General features: G+C 43.7%; 1 protein-coding gene across 2 annotated transcripts in view; it reads right to left on the bottom strand.

Moving 5' to 3' along the window:
• LOC138248856 (gastrula zinc finger protein XlCGF57.1-like) overlaps positions 1-19,292 on the bottom strand; it is a 45,175-nt gene that overhangs the window by 8,253 nt on the left and 17,630 nt on the right. The window contains exon 2 of one of the 2 annotated variants that reach the window (XM_069202813.1): positions 17,653-17,715. The exons of the other annotated variant lie outside the window; for it this stretch is intronic. Coding sequence (XP_069058914.1) covers positions 17,653-17,715 — 63 coding nt within the window. The remainder of the gene's footprint in view (positions 1-17,652; positions 17,716-19,292) is intronic. 2 annotated transcript variants of the gene reach the window in all.

Genomic DNA, 19,292 nt, shown 5'->3' with positions numbered 1-19,292 from the left:
CTGTAATAGTACACCCTATGCCATGCTTTTCCAGAATACAATTACTGCCAGAGAGGTATTGCCCGTCAAACAGATCTTCATATACTGGCAGCACCACTTGATGGCGGGCACATTATAAAAACTATTACACAGATCACAGTAACATGGTGTCTAATATACCGCTAAAGTGGTGGCAGATGCTCTTATTTTAAGAGTATGCCTTTGTTATAATTGTTTTTTTTTTTTAACTGGATGGGCTAGGTCAGGAAAACTTTTCTTCTCTCTCTCTCTTTATCTCTGTATCCTCCAATTGTTCCTTTTGGCCTGTCACCAGACATTAACCAAGGAACGAATGTAGAGACGCATGACAACACTGAGTGGACCTTTAGTCTAAATTCTCTCTTCATGCGCACGATCGCTGCAGCCAGTAACACATCTCTGATCTTCTGACAGTTTCTCTGTCTTTTATTGCTTTTCCTTGGCAGCTGCCATCTTTTCCATCGCTCTTCGCACTTCAGGGCGATGTCCCCACCTGTTTAGCGCCTACAGGGTACCTGTTGCAGTGTTTCCAATGCCCATTGGGGGCTCGTGGGGAGAAGGCTAACACCGAGCCTAGTTCCAGGATTTTTGCCTTCTATTCCTGGCGAGGAGAAGCGGTGCTCCGGACTACAATTCGGACCCCATTGCCGGCCAGCCACGCTCGCTTGTACTTAGTTTTTGATACTGTTCTAGTTTGCTAAGATACAAACATGCCTTTAAAATAAACTTTGTTCTTGGGTTCAGTTTGCTTTAAACACAGACATGAGAATCATCTTTGCAATCAGGCCATAGTTGTTAAGGTACAAACAGAATATTGGTCGTTGCCTAGTCTTCCTAAGTAACTTTGGACACATGTAATACAGATTAATCACAAGGTTCTACTGTCTTTTCAAATTTCTACTGCCTTTTTCTCATTTAACAATGCACAATTCAGAAACATGATGTCACTGTTGGAAACTCAGGCAAGAACTAGTCTAGGTCGGGGTACATCCTGCAGTGGTTCACACTGTATCTCACGTATAATTGTTTTCTTTCATACAGGATCAGTGCTGAAGTGAAGGATTCAACAGTGTAGCCTTCTTGGTCTCGGGTAAGTAGATGGGTGGTTCCTCATGAACGTTATAGAAGACAACATGCAAAAACAGGTTTGACACAATCCTCTCTCTGAATGGACTCTGTACAACTGACAGCTTTCTACAAGGGACAGAGCTTTAAACAGGCCCCAAGATGGCCGCAAACCTCACAAGATTGTGTGATCTCGAGCATTCAAGAAGTCAACCAACTATACCTTGCCAGTGATGCACACCGACTCCCACCACCCTCAATCTCCCATAAACATGCAATCAAAACATCGGGGCGATACACAAATAAGGAATTATGGGATAGTGAATCAGCTGTTGGCCTGGAATTTCTGAAAGACAGCATGAAGAGTCACTCAAAAGAAGCCCAATTATTTTGTATTTTTCCACTTTTAATAATAAATACAGATGGTAAACACATTGTTTTCGGTTTGTATTGATCTGTAAAAACCAGTAAAAAAGGAAAACATGGAGCCTTATTTATGATCCTCCTCAGAGATATGAGAAGTGTCCCCTTCTCTGGCAGGGGTTTTATAAGTGCTTAAGAGATACAATGGATGAGCTTAGAACCGAATTGTGATTGAGTTTTGTGAGAAATGGCTGGAGAGTCAGAAGAGACTGAACGAGGCAGTTGAGATACCAGAAAATGTACGCCCAGCCCTTGCTGCCCATATGACGGCAAGGGAGTTTCCATTCACTGGAGGTCAAATTGTACTAGTGGTCGGTGTGAATACTGTGTATACAATTGAAGTATTTTATTCTTGAATAGAAATTGAGGTTACTATTGCAACAGGGCTTTTCACGAGGCAAGCAAAGATTAATCCTCCATAACAATATGGTCCTTTTGTTTATACTGAATTCTGTTAAATTACATTGAACAATTGACTGTTTCAGGGTAGGTTACCACATGTGACACAGAATGTGTATTTAGGCACAGTTATACTACATATGCACTACATCTTGAACAGGGTCAGCTTTCCACAGCAGAGTCCAGGGTTATGCTAAAAAAAAAAAAATTAAAAACATATACAGATAATTGAGACAGCATATACTGGAACACACTCATGCAGTTGAGTGTGCACACAGACCACCAGAGACTACTGCCATTAATTTACACACTAAAAATGCTATAATGAAGCTTTGCCCATCGAAACAAAATGAGATACTGTTTTGATTAGGCAGGTGTTAGAAATGGGGTCTCAAGTTGGCAGTCAGTTTACATCCCGTCTAAATAGGGATGCTCACTCTAGTCAGGGAGTCACACACCTAAGATAGCCCCTGCTCACCCCCTTGGTAGCTTGGCACAAGCAGTCAGGATTATCTCAGAGGCAATGTGTAAAGTATTTGTACACACAGTAACACAGTGAAAACAGCACAAATGTACTCAATACCACTTTAGAAAGATAGTCAGTATTCTTTTCCCATAGGGTTTGCGATGCGTCCATTCTTCTCCCACCAGACGGGCAATGCTTGGATTCTTTTCCCACCGAGCTAGTGATGCGCTGATTCCTTACTGCAGTGCAGCGTTGATGAAGAAAATGACACCCAGGGATGTTGTGTGGAAAATCCACACACACAGCAACGATGGATCCGTGCTGAAACAAGTAATGTGTCAATTTTGCAGCCGCAAAACAGGTGTTGCGTAGATTTTTGTGCCGCAACAGCCTTGGTGCATGGATTTTACTTTAGGTCACCAGCTTCCACTTCCAACGGCCCAGGGACTGGATCTGGCACCAATTGGCAAGTCATGGCTCTCAGCAGAAGAGCCCAGGCACTGGCAGATGAAGTCTTTGATGTCCCTGAGACTTCACAACAGGAGGCAAGCTCAGTTCAAGCCCTTGGCGAACCTTGGAAAGCAGGATATAGAAAGCCAAGCCCAGTCCTTTCACCCTCAGGATAGAAGCAGCAAGCAGCAGGCCATAATAGCAAAGCAACAGGCAGAGTGGCAGGTCCTCCTACAGCATCCAGCTCTTCTTCCTGACAGAATGTCCTCAAGTCCAGAAGTGTTCGGAAGTTGTGGGGTCAGCAGTCCAATACTTATATTCATTTCTGTCTTTGAAGTAAAGTAGGCAAACTTCAAAGGAAAGTCTTTGTAGTGCACAAGACCCTGCCTCTCCCTGTCCTGGCCTCAGACACACTCCAGGGGGTTGGAGACTGCTTTGTGTACGGACAGACACAGCCTTATTTAGGTGCAAATGTCAGCTCCTCCCTTCACTCTAGCCCAGGAAGACCCATCAGGATAATCAGGACACACCTCAGCGCCCTTTGTATGACTGACTAGAGTGAATTCACAAACATCCCAACTGTCAGCCTGACTCAGACCTGTATTCACAACCAGGCAGAGGCACAGAATGGTTAAGCAAGAAAATGCCCACTTTCTAAAAGTGGCATTTTCAAACTTACAATCTAAAATCCAACTTCACCAAAAGATGTATTTTAAAATTGTGAGTTCAGAGACCCCAAACTCCATTTCTCCATCTACTCCCAGTGGGAAATTACACTTAAGAGATATTTCAAGGCAATCCCCATTTTAACCTATGGTGGAGATAGGCCTTGCACTAGTGAAAACTGAATTTAGCAGTATTTTACTATCAGGACATGTAAAACACACCAGTACATGTCCTACCTTTTAAATACACTGCACCCTGCCAATGGGGCTACCTTGGCCCTATGTTGGGGGTGCCTTACATGTACTAAAATGGAAGGTTTGGGCCTGGCAGGTGGTGCATTTGACAGGTCAAAATGAGAGTTGAACACAGACACTGCAATGGCAGGTCTGAGACATGTTTACAGGGCTGCCCATGTAGGTGGCACAATCAATGCTGCAGGCCCACAAGTAGCATTTGATTTAGAGGCACTGGGCACCTCTGGTGCACTTTACTAGGGACTTACTAGTAAACCAAATGAGGCAATCATGGATAAATTAATCACCAACACAATTTAGAGAGAGAGCACTTGCACTATAGCACTGGTTAGCAGTAGCAAAGTGCCCAGAGTCCTAAAGTCAACAAAAACAGGTCCGAAGAAATAGGAGGAAGAAGGCACAAAGTTTGGGGATAACCCTGCAAAAAGGGCCAGGTCCAACAGTAGGAAAACTTATTAGGTAAAACTAATACCTCCTCATTTGACTTCTCATTATAAACAACTGATTCTAAATATGCGCCTAACGGTGGGGATGGTACTGAATTCATAACAGTATCAGCTGTGGGGAAGCAAATCTGCTAACCTGTATATTACTACACAGGACATACCTTTGCTTGTGGTGTTGCCAAGAGTTTTAAAACAAATACAGGAAGAACATGGAGCTTCATCTGCAGGAATGAAGCTCATAGATAATATGCTGTGATAGTCCTCTGTAATATTGACAGCAATAAAGTGTTGCTGCGCATGCACCAAAGATTCACTCCAACTACACAAGATAAATAGTAAGTGGAGTTGCATTAAATTATTTAGCAGGTTTATGTCAATATGGGGAGAGACATTCTTGCTGTAAGGCCTCAAAGCACCTAACTCAAACCCAGGGTAGTAAATGAGAATGGTTATAGAGAAAGTTGAAGGTGCAACAATCCCATGGGGAGAAGGCAAAATAATAGAGTGGATTTAAAAAGAAGCACACTTTCGTTGTAGACATGAGGAACGATGGAGGGTATAACCTGAGGGTTTGCCGGGAAATTAGGGCTCCAGAGAGATGTTAACAGTCTGATGAGCGTTATACTCATTGTTCACAGGATCGTGGAGATAGCAGTTTGCAGTCATCTTTCCCTTGGACCTCACAAAGGACAAACCTATCAGCAGAGAAGAGGTTCAATCAGGAATTGGGACCACCAAGATATCCTTTTCGGAAGAAAGGAGGAGCTTCAACAAAAAAGCAGAATGCCTCACAGAAAGGGGTGATGCTGGTGAATAGGGAGTGGGCAATAGCCATACTAGGTAGTGGGCTGGAATTAACAATAGTCACTAAAAGCTCAAACTACTCTTGACCGTGGTAGAGATCAATGACTGTGGTATATTGAAAAACCAAATGAGCATTTGAATGAACTGGATATAATTTAGAGATTCAAACTGAATTGAAGTTGAGTGGATAATCTCAATGACTTTCTGGATTCAATTGGTAGAGGTAAGCTGTAAAGTAAACTTTAGGAAAACCACAATATGCTGTTTGAATGTGATCTTCCTAGGATACAAGTTATTCAGTGAAGGAAAAGGACTTGTACCAGGGTTCTTGGCAAAATGTGAAACACTTGAGCCCCACGATCTCTTAAAGAATTACTAGCATTAACAGAACTCCTGAACTTTGGTAGAATATATCTTCCTCATTATCTATCCCAAAGCAATGGTAGTTGTTGCAAATACTGCCACACTCAGGGCTTGATTCACAAAGGTATCTTACACTTTTGAGTAAATTTACCACTTTTCGGCATTCACAAACTACACTTTTGTAGTAAGTGCATTGATGCTCATAGCCAACCACTGGTGCAACATCCCCATAGAAAATAATGGAGGTTGGGACTTAATACAAAAGTGTAGGTTACTACAAAAGTGCAATCTGAATACAGAAAAGTAGTAAACGTACTCAAAAGTATGTTACCACAAAAGTGCAGTTTGTGAATAGCACTTTGTAGTAACTTTTGTACTACTACTGTGGTACAAAATGTACTACAATGTAGAGTTTATGAATACGGCCATCAATGTAATTCCTTACAAACATCCCAACACCTAAAATATCACAAACATTTAAGCAAATAATGGGAGAGGCACTCCACAGTTACTGTGTTTAGTTATTCACACTTTTTAGTGGCTCATATTACATTTATATTACAAAAGCCTAACTCGTTAAAGAGAGTGTGAAGCACCGGCTAGTTATCCTCTTCCCCTATAGAGGGCACGTTCTGTATATATACTTTTAGAGCTCAGCAGATCTGACCAGGTGTGTCTCCACAACTAGAGGAGATGACAACAGTTTATTTTTTTTCTACATAGTATGGCCTCTTTAAGCAAACTGAAGGCAGATGCCAAAAAGGGGCTGGGTTTCAATCTTCAACTGGGCCAAGGTTCGTATGGCTCCAATTGGGGCTACTGTCATTGAACAGTGAAGCAGAGTTGGCAGGAAAAATCTGTACAAACAAGAGATGAGTCTTCATCTACCATTGCTAGCCTCTGCTTTTCTATCATTGTCAGGAGGGAAGTTAAATGCGTGGCATGTCAGCTTCTTATTTTCAGGAGTTTTTCAGAAGGTACAGGATACAAGGCGGAAGATCCCGGCCTAGTGTGATATAGCAATCAATGCAGAAACACAAAGGAGATCTCATATTCTCCCTCTCTTGAAAAAGACCTAAGCTATATTAAGGAAGAAAAACCTCTCAATGATTTATGTTTGTACCAAAATGTTATTAAAAGCAATCTGTAATACTTTTCTACACCAGGTCTCATTCTACGTAGACTTGACTTGTTGATACGTCTGGGGCAGGTGTCAAGCCTTTATAACAGGAAACATGCTTCATTTAGTATTTTATGAGCTGTGCAACTGTAAGCAAAACAGTTCCAATGAACTGGCTCACCTTTCTATGACTTTTCAGGCTAGAAAATGTTATTTGTGCTTCTTTTTAGTTTAAAGAGAAGTAGCCTGCCCACTTTTTACTCGGCCTTAAATTACTTTTTTCAAATTGGGTAAACAGAATGAAATCCAATGTCTGTGGTCTAATACTGAACTGTGTAATGGATGAGGCATGTAAGTGGCATATGTGTCCACTCACATTTCCCATTCATCACATGTCCTAGAGAATAATATGCTACTTTAATATTTGTTGCACAGCTTTACAAAATACTGTATGCCTGCACATCGGTTAACAACCCTTTAAAATAAAAGAGCATTGATCTACATTTTGCTGCGGTCAATACCATCTGGCACCAAAATGATTGCAGGGAGGTCTGGAGGAGTTTCACATCACAGTAGAGGAGAATTTGTTTATCATAAAGCAGCTGGAACATCTTTGCAATTTAGCATTTGGTTTAGATGGATGCCGGTGTGCTCAGGCTATGTATAACCAGGATTTTGACTCTTCAGCATCATGAATGGCCATGTCACAAATAAATCAAATAAAATAATCAATCAGTAACTCATCCACTTCTTTGCTGTTATAAGAAATTCCATGCCCAAGAATAAGAGAAACCAACCTGAAGGAGGCAGACGAAGGCTTGCAACAACACAGTTAGAACAACAGAAACACAAAGGATAAGGACGGTTATGGAACCTAGGGTGACAAGGAAAGGACATACACTATAAACTCAGGGAAATACCAACTTTGTTAGCATTTGTGCACCCTTGGTCTGCCGTCTCAGTTGGCAAGCCCCTATTGCCATCTTCACCACAAACCTTTGTTTTGAGCTAAGTTTGCTGGTACTTTCTTCTGTCATACATTTAGTGTGCAGTAACTGTGTGAAACCTCTTACTTTTGGGGTGTTTAAGTGGGAAGCACTTATTGTTCCATGGGCAAGTCAAAAACAGCCAGGCCACTTTGTGGCTAGATGATACCTGATTGCAAACCCTAGGGGTAGCCGTCCCCTATGATGGGCTTGGGAGAGGGTTTATGAGGGAACTGATGGTGAGACAATACCACTAATCTGGGGGCCTGAAGCTGGTTTCCATGATCTGGCAGTGGCATCATATCCCTTCCCAAGTGTCCAACGACAGCAACTGACCCATATGAATCCCATCTACATCGAATTCTGGTGTATCATCAACCATAACTGCTAATGTGTTGGGCTCACTAGATGAACACAGGTTTAACCCATAGAGTTGAAAAATGTGGTGAATCTTGCAGTGCTTGAAGTCCTAATTTTATAGCTACTGAGCCAACCAATTGAATGCTCTTAAATGGACACAAAGTCAAGAAAATATTTTGGGTGAGAGCCTTTTATTGACACATACTTGCTAAATAACCAGATTGTGTCATTCACTTTGCATCGCAGTCTACCTTGTACTTCTTGATATGTTGGGTAGCATTTTTGTACTGACAGAAGGTCTTGCAATAGGGATACAACTGAGGGAACAATATTGGCTGAGTCTGGTGCACGTAAGGTCTAGAAGAAACCCAAAGGAGCAATAGAAACATGAATATTCCAAAGACCCATGCAGAGGTACAGTTTGCTAACTCTGCAATGGAAAACCATTGTAACCCTTCATTCTGTTGTGATATGAAGAAACATCAGAGATGCAGTTCCAATCCACAATAAATAACCTTTCTGTTTGACCATCTGTTAGGGATGATAACTGGTAGATGTGCGAGTAGCTGTTCCTAGCTCGCTCCAAAGTCTAGAAACAAACTGAGCTCCCCTGTCTGAAACTATGAAGTTTGGTAAACCATGTAATCTACATACTTCTTTCAAAAATATCCTTGCCAACTCAGGAGCACTAGCTAGGTTTGTTAATGGAATAAAGCACCTTAGTGTGGTTAACAAGTTTAATAGTACCAGGATGGTATTATGTTTCTTGGACTCTGAAAGATCTACAATGAAGTCCATACATATCACTGACCATGTCTGGCTAGGATTTGGCACAGGCTGGAAAAGTCAGGAGGGTTCTCTACTCTTAGTCTTAGTCTGTGCACCAATCTGACACCTCTTTAAAAAACATGTGACTCGCTTTGTCAAACAAGACAACCTAAAACGTCCCTTTACTAAATCTGCATTCTTGTCTCTTCCTGGGTGACCTGCTACAGGAGAATCATTGCACCAAATTAAAACCTGTTGCTGCACTTTACTTCTGGGAACACATAATATCCTTTGTGATATAAGAAGCCTTGAATTAAATTTCTGAGTTGGTGACATTCTTGTATCCAGGTCTGTCGATGTAAGTGTTCCGGATCTTTACTTGGTGCTTTAAAACCCCAGGGAATTCTGTTCTGTATTCTTTTTGAGAGGCAAGAATGGAGTGGGCAGTAGGCCAGTGGTGTCATCGTCCTTTTGCAGAGAAGGGACATCTGCTTTGTGTAGGAGGCTGGCCCTCTACGCAGTGTACAAAGCTAGGCAACAACACGTTGGTTTACAGGGGTAAAAACTAGTTCACCTAATGCTCTAATTTTTAAAGGTAGCTTGGTCGAGTAGTTAGGCCAATCTTGGAGAAGTGCAAAGCATTTATTGTACCCACAGTATAAATCATCCAACTCACGCATTTGAAGGAATAACTCAAGACCTATTTATAAAAATACTTCTGATTTTTATATCATTTTAAGACCAAGATTATTAAAATTGGTTAAGTACTTTTTAAGATATGGATTTTTTAAGTATAATAACAAATATTCTTTTTGTGCGTAATTACGCACCATAGGAATCAATGGAAAGTCATCTTTAAAAATACATATAAAATCAAACAGTTGAGTTACCAAGTTCTTCTTTTGCAGATTGGTTGAGGTGGTCGGTGGGCACACTGTCACCTGGAGAAGTTCGGGCAGCTCCCGGTTCCGGCGGAAGCAGCGATAGAAGGTCTCTGGAGCTGGTGCAGGGCCACTGAGAGGGACCACTTGGAAAAGTATGGCACAGGTAAGTTTAGAGGTGGTTCTTTGGGGTCCCCTTGGAATGTTGAGGGACCTTTAAGGCACAGCAGGTTCTTCGTTGCTGGGCATAGGGCAGCCGGGTGCAGAGCGAATTGGTGAGCCAGGAGCTGTGCGCAAGGATGCCCTTTGGAGTTGGAGGTAAGTCGGTTCAAGGGTCGGTTGCAGGACAGCGGGCACTCTGGACAGAGGTTTGGAGTGTTCCTGAAGACTGTGACTGCTGAGAGGGGCTTGTCATAGAGCCAGCATCTAAGTGACGGCCGAATGCTCAGAGGTATGTAGGATGCATATGTGACTTGGCATGTTTATACGCCAAAGCAGACCCTGTTCATATCCTGAGGTATTTTATTGTTGGACTGAAATAAAGGCTGCTGGTGCAGCAGGGTTGCTCACAAAGTAAGCTAAGATTAACTAACCATCAATCTCAATATGATTTTTTGTGTACATTGGCCTGCCTTGGATTTACACAGAAAACGTGACCTGTTTCAGGGTAAATTACCACATATAATGCAGAATGGCTACTTTGGACCACTCAGGCTTCTAAAACAGACGTGGCCAGTGTTAGCTACATCTCGCCTACATCCCAAATGAGATCATTTTTCCTTAGCAGAGACTAGAGAAACGGTTGCAGGAGATGGAAACACATATACAAGTGTGCCAGTGCGTATTACAGTATAAAGGGTGTTGCTCATCTAAACAAAAATAGATACTGTTTTCGTTTACAAGGACAATCTAAACATTAGAATTGATGTTTCCTCATTCTGCTCCACAAGAAATACACTGAATATCCAATATGTGCTCACTAATGGGCATGGTACTAAGCATACATACAACAGTGTCAGTCATGGGGAAGTGTATTGCTACACATTACATGAATGCAAACAGCATGCCTTCTATCACAGTATTGCCTGAAGTATTGAAGAAGGTACAGGAACAACACAGAGCTTCACTTAAAACTGGATTATGAATGAGGCTTCTAGGTAAAAACAGATACAGTGGCTGAAATGGTTATTGGTAGAACTATGGGTCATATCGCACAATTGGCCAATGACACGGGGATACTCCACTTAGTCAGAAGGAGTTTGAGATGCTAAACATAATATCTACAGTTAAGTCTGCATGGGAAGAGTTGCCATAGAGACCCCACTTAAAAACTAGGGCGCAGAATGAAAATATTCAGAAACAAAACCTGGAGCCGTGATGAGTTCTATGAAGAGAGCGCTATTATCTGAGGTGGACTCAGAAAGAAACCAGAAAGCTGTCATAGAGATGACGAGCAAGGAGAATATAACCTAAGAAATAGGAAAGAAGCATAAATTACAGAGAGCTATCTTCTGATGAGTGCTATTCTTATACTTCACAGGACTGTGGAGAAAAGAATATAAATCGAGCAGAACTGCCCATCCTTCCCCAGGACCTGACAAGAGACAAATATATCAGCAGCGAAAAAGGAGTAGTCCGGGATTGCGATTACTAGAATGACCAGAGGGGAAGAGTAGCTATAACAAGAAAGCGGTTGTTTCACAGAAAGAGTTCTGGAGAAGAGCAGCGAATGGGCAGTGGCTATGCTAGGCAAAATGTCAGAAATACCAACAGCCCACCAGACATGTCTGCCCCTCCTTATCATGGAGAAGAGCAAGGACTACTTTAAGTTCAAACATCAGGTGGGCAATTGAATGAGCTGGATCCAGTTTAGAGTTCTGAGTCCAACTGAAGGGGGTGTAAAGTAGTCAACCTTAATAACTGTTTGGAAGGGTTGTCATGGCATAATACATTGAGGCCCTTTTAGGGTAAGAACTTATAACGGGTGCATTCTCTTCTTTAGTGCCTCAGCCCCCGAAGGGCTGGTAGGCCACACAATGGGCATTACTACTGGCTCCATACTCATAGTAAAGCTAACCAAAATGGGATAAAGGTGTAACATCAGAAGTAATGACATTGAGAGAGGAACTGTGGGTTCAAACACAATGTTCAATAAAATTGGAGGTCAGAGACACCTCAAACAAATTATTCATGAAATCCAGTATCAGGGAATTATCCTCCCAGGATGATCAGTAATGAATATCTTAATAACTTGGTCTTAAAACCAGGCAAGGCTGAGCAGACAGATTACTGTAGCTTGAACCAACATTATGAAACTTTTGCATGCATGTACTACTGTGTAAATCATGTATTTAACACAGAAAATACAAACACACCAAAGACATACTAAATTGTTTTTAATTCTAAGGATAGTCAAGAATCATATTATTTGACTTTGTTCTTGGAAGAAGGAACATTATAAAACTCTGATAGGGCTGTAAAAATAGCCCAAGAGTATTTTCAGGACAGACAATTGAATTATTACAAAGTGATTTGAGTGTGGTTCTTTATGTTGATTTAATATGCACTACTGATGATGATTTGCATGGGCCCATGAAACATCTAGAGAAGATGGTCTCAATACCCACTGAGGCAAGATACAAAGTATTCTTCAGGAAACCCATAATATGGTTTTAAATAATCTTCATGAGATAGGAGTTAACCAACGAAGGAGAAATAACTCATACCTACATTTTTGAAGAAACGTGGGACAATGACTCGCAGATCGCTCAAATTATTAATAAAGTTCCTGAGCTGTGGCACAGTGAGCCTTCCTCGTTATGTGGAAGAGTAAGGCCACTACAACAAATAATTCCTCAAATAATTATCAGAAAGGGTTGAAAGGAAGAGCAATCTCAAATATTTAGTGCTGAATCGAGAAAATATTGTGATGGTGTATTTATGAACATCGGACATTGCTTACAATTTAGTGATTAAGGCAGAAACTAACATCATAATTGACTTACCTTTTGTATAATTAAAGACAAAATATACCATTTGCTTATAAACCGTATTTATATTCTTCGGCTGCAGAGTGCTTTGCACAAGAAGGGAAAATACTGGTTGCAGTGAAAACCTTTCTAATTAAAGAATGGGCCACCCCTTAGGACAAGAAGTTAATAGCGATAACACCTAAATCTTCATTACGAGTGGTTACTAAAGCAAGGATTTCAAATGTCCATGTCCTACAAGTGCAATAAGCCATTCGTTAGGCTAGCTTAAAGGTACAATTTGGATGTGATCTTACACTAAAAATGTGATCCTACACTAAAAATACAGGAACTCTAAATATCAACCGGTAATTACAGAGACTCCATCTGTGAGACAGACACATAAATATCATGATGGTTTTATACTGATAGATCAGCACAGCCAGGAATTGGGAAAAACGTAATCAGAAATGAGTGCAGCTATGCAAGGAAATTTTAAGGTTTCAGAATTCAAAATTGAACACATACATGTGAAGCCTGTGAGCGACTGAACTACACAAACTGCAGAATGAAATGCACTTCTCTTAGCCTTACAAAAACCCGAGAAGTCACTCTACCTTAAAAGTATCCGACTCCTCGGTTTATGTACAAGGATGTAAATTTGATTCAAACATTGGGAAAACAATTTATTATGAAGACTTATGGGGAAAGGCGATAAAAAATAAGCAAGCTTTAGGCTTGGATAGCTGCCTATGGCTTGTCATTTTACAGATGTTGGTGATATGACAACAGTGTCCTGTTGTGATTACTACAGACAGCTGCAGGTCATTATTTGTATGCTCTCACAGTGTTCAGTTCATTTGCACTAGATGTGACTGTTTCCATTAATGCACATTTTCAACACATAAAATACTAGTAGTCAAGTTCTGTCCAAGGGTGTTTATTATAGTGCAAATAATTGAGGTAAAAGTGCAATGAAATGGGGTGATGGTAGAGGTATTTCCAGGGTATTGTTCCAGTCTGTTTGTAGCACAGGTCCAGTGTCCGAGGGGCCATAGAAAGGGGAGAAAGGCAATTCAAAGTTGACAAGGTGACGGGGTGGGAGACAAGGGGGGCATTCAGGAGAGTCTCATTTCCTGACGGTGGTCTTAGCAAGTGTCTCTGGCTTCTGTGTGGGTCGCAGGGAATGTTTGCGGGGTGGTTCGACTTCTGCAGGGGGAGGGGTGCTGGTGGCCAGTTGGACTTGTGGTGGGGCCTCCTGCCCACTAGCCGCAGCGTAAGTGGAGGGCTGGTCATTGGACTGGTTAATGGTAGGGGACCGCTGCTGTGCTGTTGCTTCCCTCATAATGTTGGCCATGTCTGCCAGCACCCCTGCTATGGAGATCAGGGTGGTGTTGATGACCTGCAAGTCCTCCCTGAGCCCCTGATACTGTTTCTCCTGCAGTCGCCTATGCTCCTGCATGTTGTCTAGGATCTGGCCCATCGTGTCCTGGGAATGTTGGTAGGCTCCCAAGATCTCGGTGATTGCCTCGTGGAGAGTCCGTTTCCTAGGCCTGTCCTCCTCTTGGCGCACAGCGGTCCTCCCAGTGTCCCTGTTGCCCTGGGCGTCTGTCCTCTGAACCGTGTGCCCACTGCCACTGACCCCAGGTCCCTGATTGTCTTGGGGCGAGGTGTGGACTGGGGTCCCTGAACAGGTGGGCACACTGCTGATTGACGTGTCCTGGGGACACAGGTTTGGGGTTGCTTGGTGGGTGCTGTGGCGTTGGACATTGATGGGGAGGCTCTGTGGTGGACTGTGAGTGGGCTGGGGTGACCGACTATCCAGCGGTCCCTGATGGGCCAGGTAGTTCATCCAGATCTTGAAGTCCAGAGTTACTGTCATCACTGGGGACATCTTCTGTTGGTGGACTGGATATGCCTGGCACCTCCTCTCCGCTGACATTGGCTGGGGCACCTGTGGGGATGTAAGTGATGTATTATGATTCATGTCTGTGACATATTGTACATCCCTAGCTTCCCCTCTATCGTTACTGTTGCCCTGCCACCTTTGTATGTGTATGGTGATGTATTGTGGGATTGTTAGTTCCCCTATGCTGTGCATGCTTTAGTGTTGGGTGTTCATGCAGGGCTGGGAGGGCTGTCCATGCATTGGTATGGCATACAGGGCTTGGCACTGGGGTTAGTCAGATGTGAAGGTGCAGTGCATGGGAAACGGTGGAGTGATAGGAGTGAGGGTCTGAGATGGCATGCAGGTATGGGGGTATTAAGTAGTAAATGTTGACTCACCAGTGTCCAGTCCTCTGGCTACTCCAGTGAGTCCCTCAGGATGCAGCAGAGCCAAGACTTGCTCCTCCCATGCTGTGAGCTGTGGGGTCCACCACCAGCCCTCTGTATGGCGAGCTGATGTCTTGCTGCCACAGAACGCATCTTCCCCAGCAGGTCATTCCACCTCTTCCTTATGTCATCCCTTGTTCTTGGGTGCTGTCCCATGGCGTTCACCCTGTCCACGATTCTTCGCCATAGCTCCATCTTCCTGGCAATGGAAATCTGCTGGATCTGTGCTCCAAACGGCTGTGGCTCTACCCGGACAATTTCCTCCACCATGACCCTTAACTCCTCATCTGTGAAACAGGGGTGCCTTAGTGGGGGCATGGGTGTTGTGTGGTGTGCGTTGGTGTGAGGGGCTTGAGTGATGTGGTTGGGTGTGTGATCTGGGGTGCGTGAGGGATGTCTGGGTATATGTGGTGTGTATGTCTAGTTGTCTCTGTGCTCTTCTTCTCAGTCTCCTGGTAGCAAATCGTGTTCGTAAGGGGTTGTGGGTAATGTGGGTGTGTGTTTTATAGTGCTGTGGGTGGGTGAGTGTGGTGTGTGTTTGGGTGTCAGGTGTGTGTTATTGGTATGGCCAATGATGTGTGGTTTAGTATTTGGGTGGCTATTCTGAGCGCAGCAGTATGTACTGCCAATGGTTTAGCGCCATTGAATGTCTGTCGTGGTGATTCGTGGGTCATGATGTGGTGGGGGTCGTATTGTTGGCGTAACGGTATGGGTGTTCGTACTGACCCTTTAACACTTACCTTTGGGCTGGCGGATTTGTGTGTGTGTGGCAGTATTCTGTCAGATTGGTGTGTGTGTCATAATACGGTGAACGGATATCCGCCACCGCGGCAGTATGTTGACGGCCGTCACCGTGGCGGTAAACGCGATTTACCGCCAATGTTATAATGAGGACCTAAGTGATTTGACCAGAACCAAGACCCTATGCTAAAAGGGTTTATGTTTCTTTTTTAGAAGAAAAATCCTTGCTACACTGACCACCGTTGAAGTTTTAGCCACCACCCACCATGGAACTGAAGGCTGGATACCAGAAGTAGGTAGGTTCTGGTAATGCTTGGGAGATTTCTTGCTGAAAATTTCCCAAGTCCCAATGCAGAATGGAACTTACTCAGTTCTTCAGGGGGACTGGAAGCCACTTTCAGGATGAATCCAGGTGCTGATTGGATAACTTTTCCCACAGTTCCCCCTAAAGTTCTGGAGCACTGGAGGAAAGGATTTTCAAAATTTCCAACCATTGGAGTACACTTCTAAGCCCCTCAGGTAGCTGGAACTGGAGACCAGGGAAACAAAAGCTGGGAATGTTGCAGGTGAGTAGAACCCTTGATGTTAATTCAGATCCTGGGCTCAGCCAAACTAGTCTTCCTTTCAGGGAAAGTAAAACAGCTCCCTACTGCGAGATCACTGTCCATCCTCACAGAACAGTTTTCACAACTCTTTCACACCTCATTCAGGCCAAGGACAGGCTGGGCAGTGGCTGAAGAGCTAATGTGCAAATTTGTCTCAAGCAGCTTAAGGCAGCGTAAAGGTTATTTTTCCAAAAGTTACATTTCTAATATATTTGATAAAAATCACACTTGATTATGACATTGGTGTCGTGAGGAAGGTGAGAACAGACCTACTAAGGATGACAGAGAGGATGATTCCCCTTAGCATGTATGAGATGTCCCAAGGACAGCTGCTGAACCTAACGTACTTTATTTGCAGCCAGTCCCCGAGGCTCAGACAGGACCGGACGATACACTTGTAGAACACTCCCTCTCCTTCGATGTCCGAGGGTGGCGGTCGGGTGAAAACCCACTGGATTGGACCAGTGAGACAGAAGAAAGGGGAAGCTGGCCCTTTATAATATCTGAAACTTTGGGAACGCTTGTGTGAAGTCGCAGGAGACGCGGAAGATGCCAAAACAGGGGGACGAGACGCAGAAGAAGTCCGAGAGGGAAGACGAGACGGAAGAGATGGAGACAAAACAGGCCTTACCGAAGGCAAGACAAAGGTTCCAGGAGGCCATTGTCAAAATGAGCCACCCCACCACGTACCTACAGGAACCTGGCTTACTCATGTATGGGATCGGCTCCTGGGTCCAGGTGGGAGGATAGAATAGACAAATGGGCCCATAAACACACAAAAAGGGCTGCGTTTGGGGTATGAGAATAATACCTTCTATACGTTTGTTTTGGTGTTACCATTGTCTTCTAAGTCGCTACAACCTAAAATATAGGATCAATAACCCTCCCTCCGCAAAGACTCATGGCCTTATTACAAGTTTGGAGGTCCTGGAACTGTCAGACTCACGGTGGAGATCGGACCGCCACCAAGGCCACAGTCCGGCCTCCAGCACCGCCAGTCGACAGCCTGGAGGTCCCAGCGGTCTTATTGACCCAGGGCAGCGCCGCCCTGGGGATTACGAGTCCCCTCTCTGCCGGCTTTTGCATGGCAGTCCCACTGCCGTTACAAATGCTGGTGGAGACAGGGTGCCGGTGGCCCCATGAGGGCCCATGCACTTGGCATGGGCAGTGCATGGGCCCCCATGGACAGCCCCGTTGCACTTTTCACTGCCATTACAGCAGTGAAAGGCGCAATGGTGTTGTTGTACCCGACAATTATGAGCCAGTATCAATGTTGTGGTGAGTGTTCCGCTGGGCCAGTGAGCGGAAATGCTGTTTCCGCCCGCTGGCCCAACGGAAAACTCATAATAGGGCCAGAGGGCGGAAAACCGGAGTGGCGTTTTCCATCCTAAAAACTCAAAATGAGGCCCTCAGTCTCTTGTTTCCTTTGCATCACATGGTGACAGTAGCACTGAAAATATTGAGGGCACAGGATGAAACTCCCTCATCTGGGCACAATCCCTTGACACCAATTATAATAAACTAAAACACTTACCTGAGTGCTTTTCCGTCTCTTGAGGGGCACACTCCGAAACGGTGCTCCCAAGGGCTAATAACGCTAAAAAGAAAAGAGAAGAAGGATTAACCAACACGGGATTCTCATCATCCCTACATATGTTTGGCTAAAAATAATTAAAACAAGGAAATAACAAACACAAGATATTTGGTTGTACTAATTTCCGCAAGAAGTGACAATTGGATTTTTATTAACTAAAAATATAAGTATTGGAGTGGAGTCTGTAGCTCGTACAGGTAAAAAGTGATAAATTAAAGTGTGTAATCTAACCTTTGACTGACCACACACAATGTCATTTTGGGCCTTGGCATTGGAGGAACATGTGATCTCTAATATCCACTCTTAAATATAATAATGCATCCTACCTTGTGACAAGCAAGTTGTGCTTAGGGGTGACTAATTTAATACTTAAAATCTGATTTTTCTACCTGTCAAAAGAGAGATTTTGACAGGTCTGTGTTGCAGGGTTTAAGCTGCTACTGACAGGCTACACAGGGTAGGCTCATAGCCATGTTTTTACTTCCACTGTAGTGGATGGCACAATAGGTTCTGCAGTCCACAGGTGTCATTTAACTTTCCATTGCAGAGGTGTATCTCTGCACGATATTTCCATGGTTGTATGGAAAAGTTAATTGTGCCCAACAGGCTTAAGCCAATTTGACATGTTTAAAGGAGGATGGAGTAAACCCAGATCTGTGAATGGGGGGTGAATATTTGAATTGTTCAGCATTCGATCCATCATCTGTTCTTTTTGCTTTTATCGTCTAAGTGAGAAGGGTATGCCTAGACTTGGGCCCAGTGCGGACTGTGCCACTGGATTTAAGCTAGCCTGGATGATGAGGGGTGATACCAATCCCAGGATGCTAGTTTCCGGTCCAGGAAGGACCAGGCCTGAAGGTTTGGGCTTAACTATTTCCATGGGGAGCAAGGTCAAGACTGATTTGCAAATGGCTGGGTCTAAATTGGGGTGGCATGGTGAGAAAAAAAACAATGGATTAAAGCCAGATCTGTGACTGGGGGTGAATGTTTGCATTGTTCAGCATTCTGTCCATCATCTGTTCTTTCTGCTTATGTCACACTTAAGTGGAAAGAGTATGCCTAGACGTGGGTCCATTCTCATTGTGCCACTGGATTCAACCTAGCCTGGCAGATGAGGGTTGATACCCTGAAACCGGTTCTAGGATGGTTGTTTCCAGTACAGGGAGTACCAGGCCTGGAAGTTCAGACTGGACTGTTCCCATGGGAAGCAGGGTCAAGAGTTATTTGCGTATGGCTGGGTCCAAACTGGGGTGGCGTGGTAAGCAAAAAAAACAATGGATTAAACCCAGATCTGTGACTGGGGTGAATATTTGCATCATTCAGCATTCCATCCATCTTCTGTTCTTTTTGCTTTTGTCGCCCTAAGTGAGAAGGGTATGCCTAGACGTGGATCCCGCGCTCACTATGCCACTAGATTCAAGATAGCCTGGCTGATGAAGGGTGATACCTTGAAACCGGTCCCAGGATGCTTGTTTCTAGTCCAGGGAGGACCAGGCCTGGCAAGTCACTCCTATTTACTCCTATCTACTCCTATTTAGCAGGGGTAACATGCACAAAGTTATAATGTCAGCATAACAGAT

Source organism: Pleurodeles waltl, chromosome 8 (genome assembly GCF_031143425.1).
Source record: "Pleurodeles waltl isolate 20211129_DDA chromosome 8, aPleWal1.hap1.20221129, whole genome shotgun sequence".
Taxonomy (NCBI): Eukaryota; Metazoa; Chordata; class Amphibia; order Caudata; family Salamandridae; genus Pleurodeles; species Pleurodeles waltl.
The sequence above is the reverse complement of the archived record's forward strand: the minus strand, read 5'-3'. Positions and strand labels throughout refer to the sequence as shown.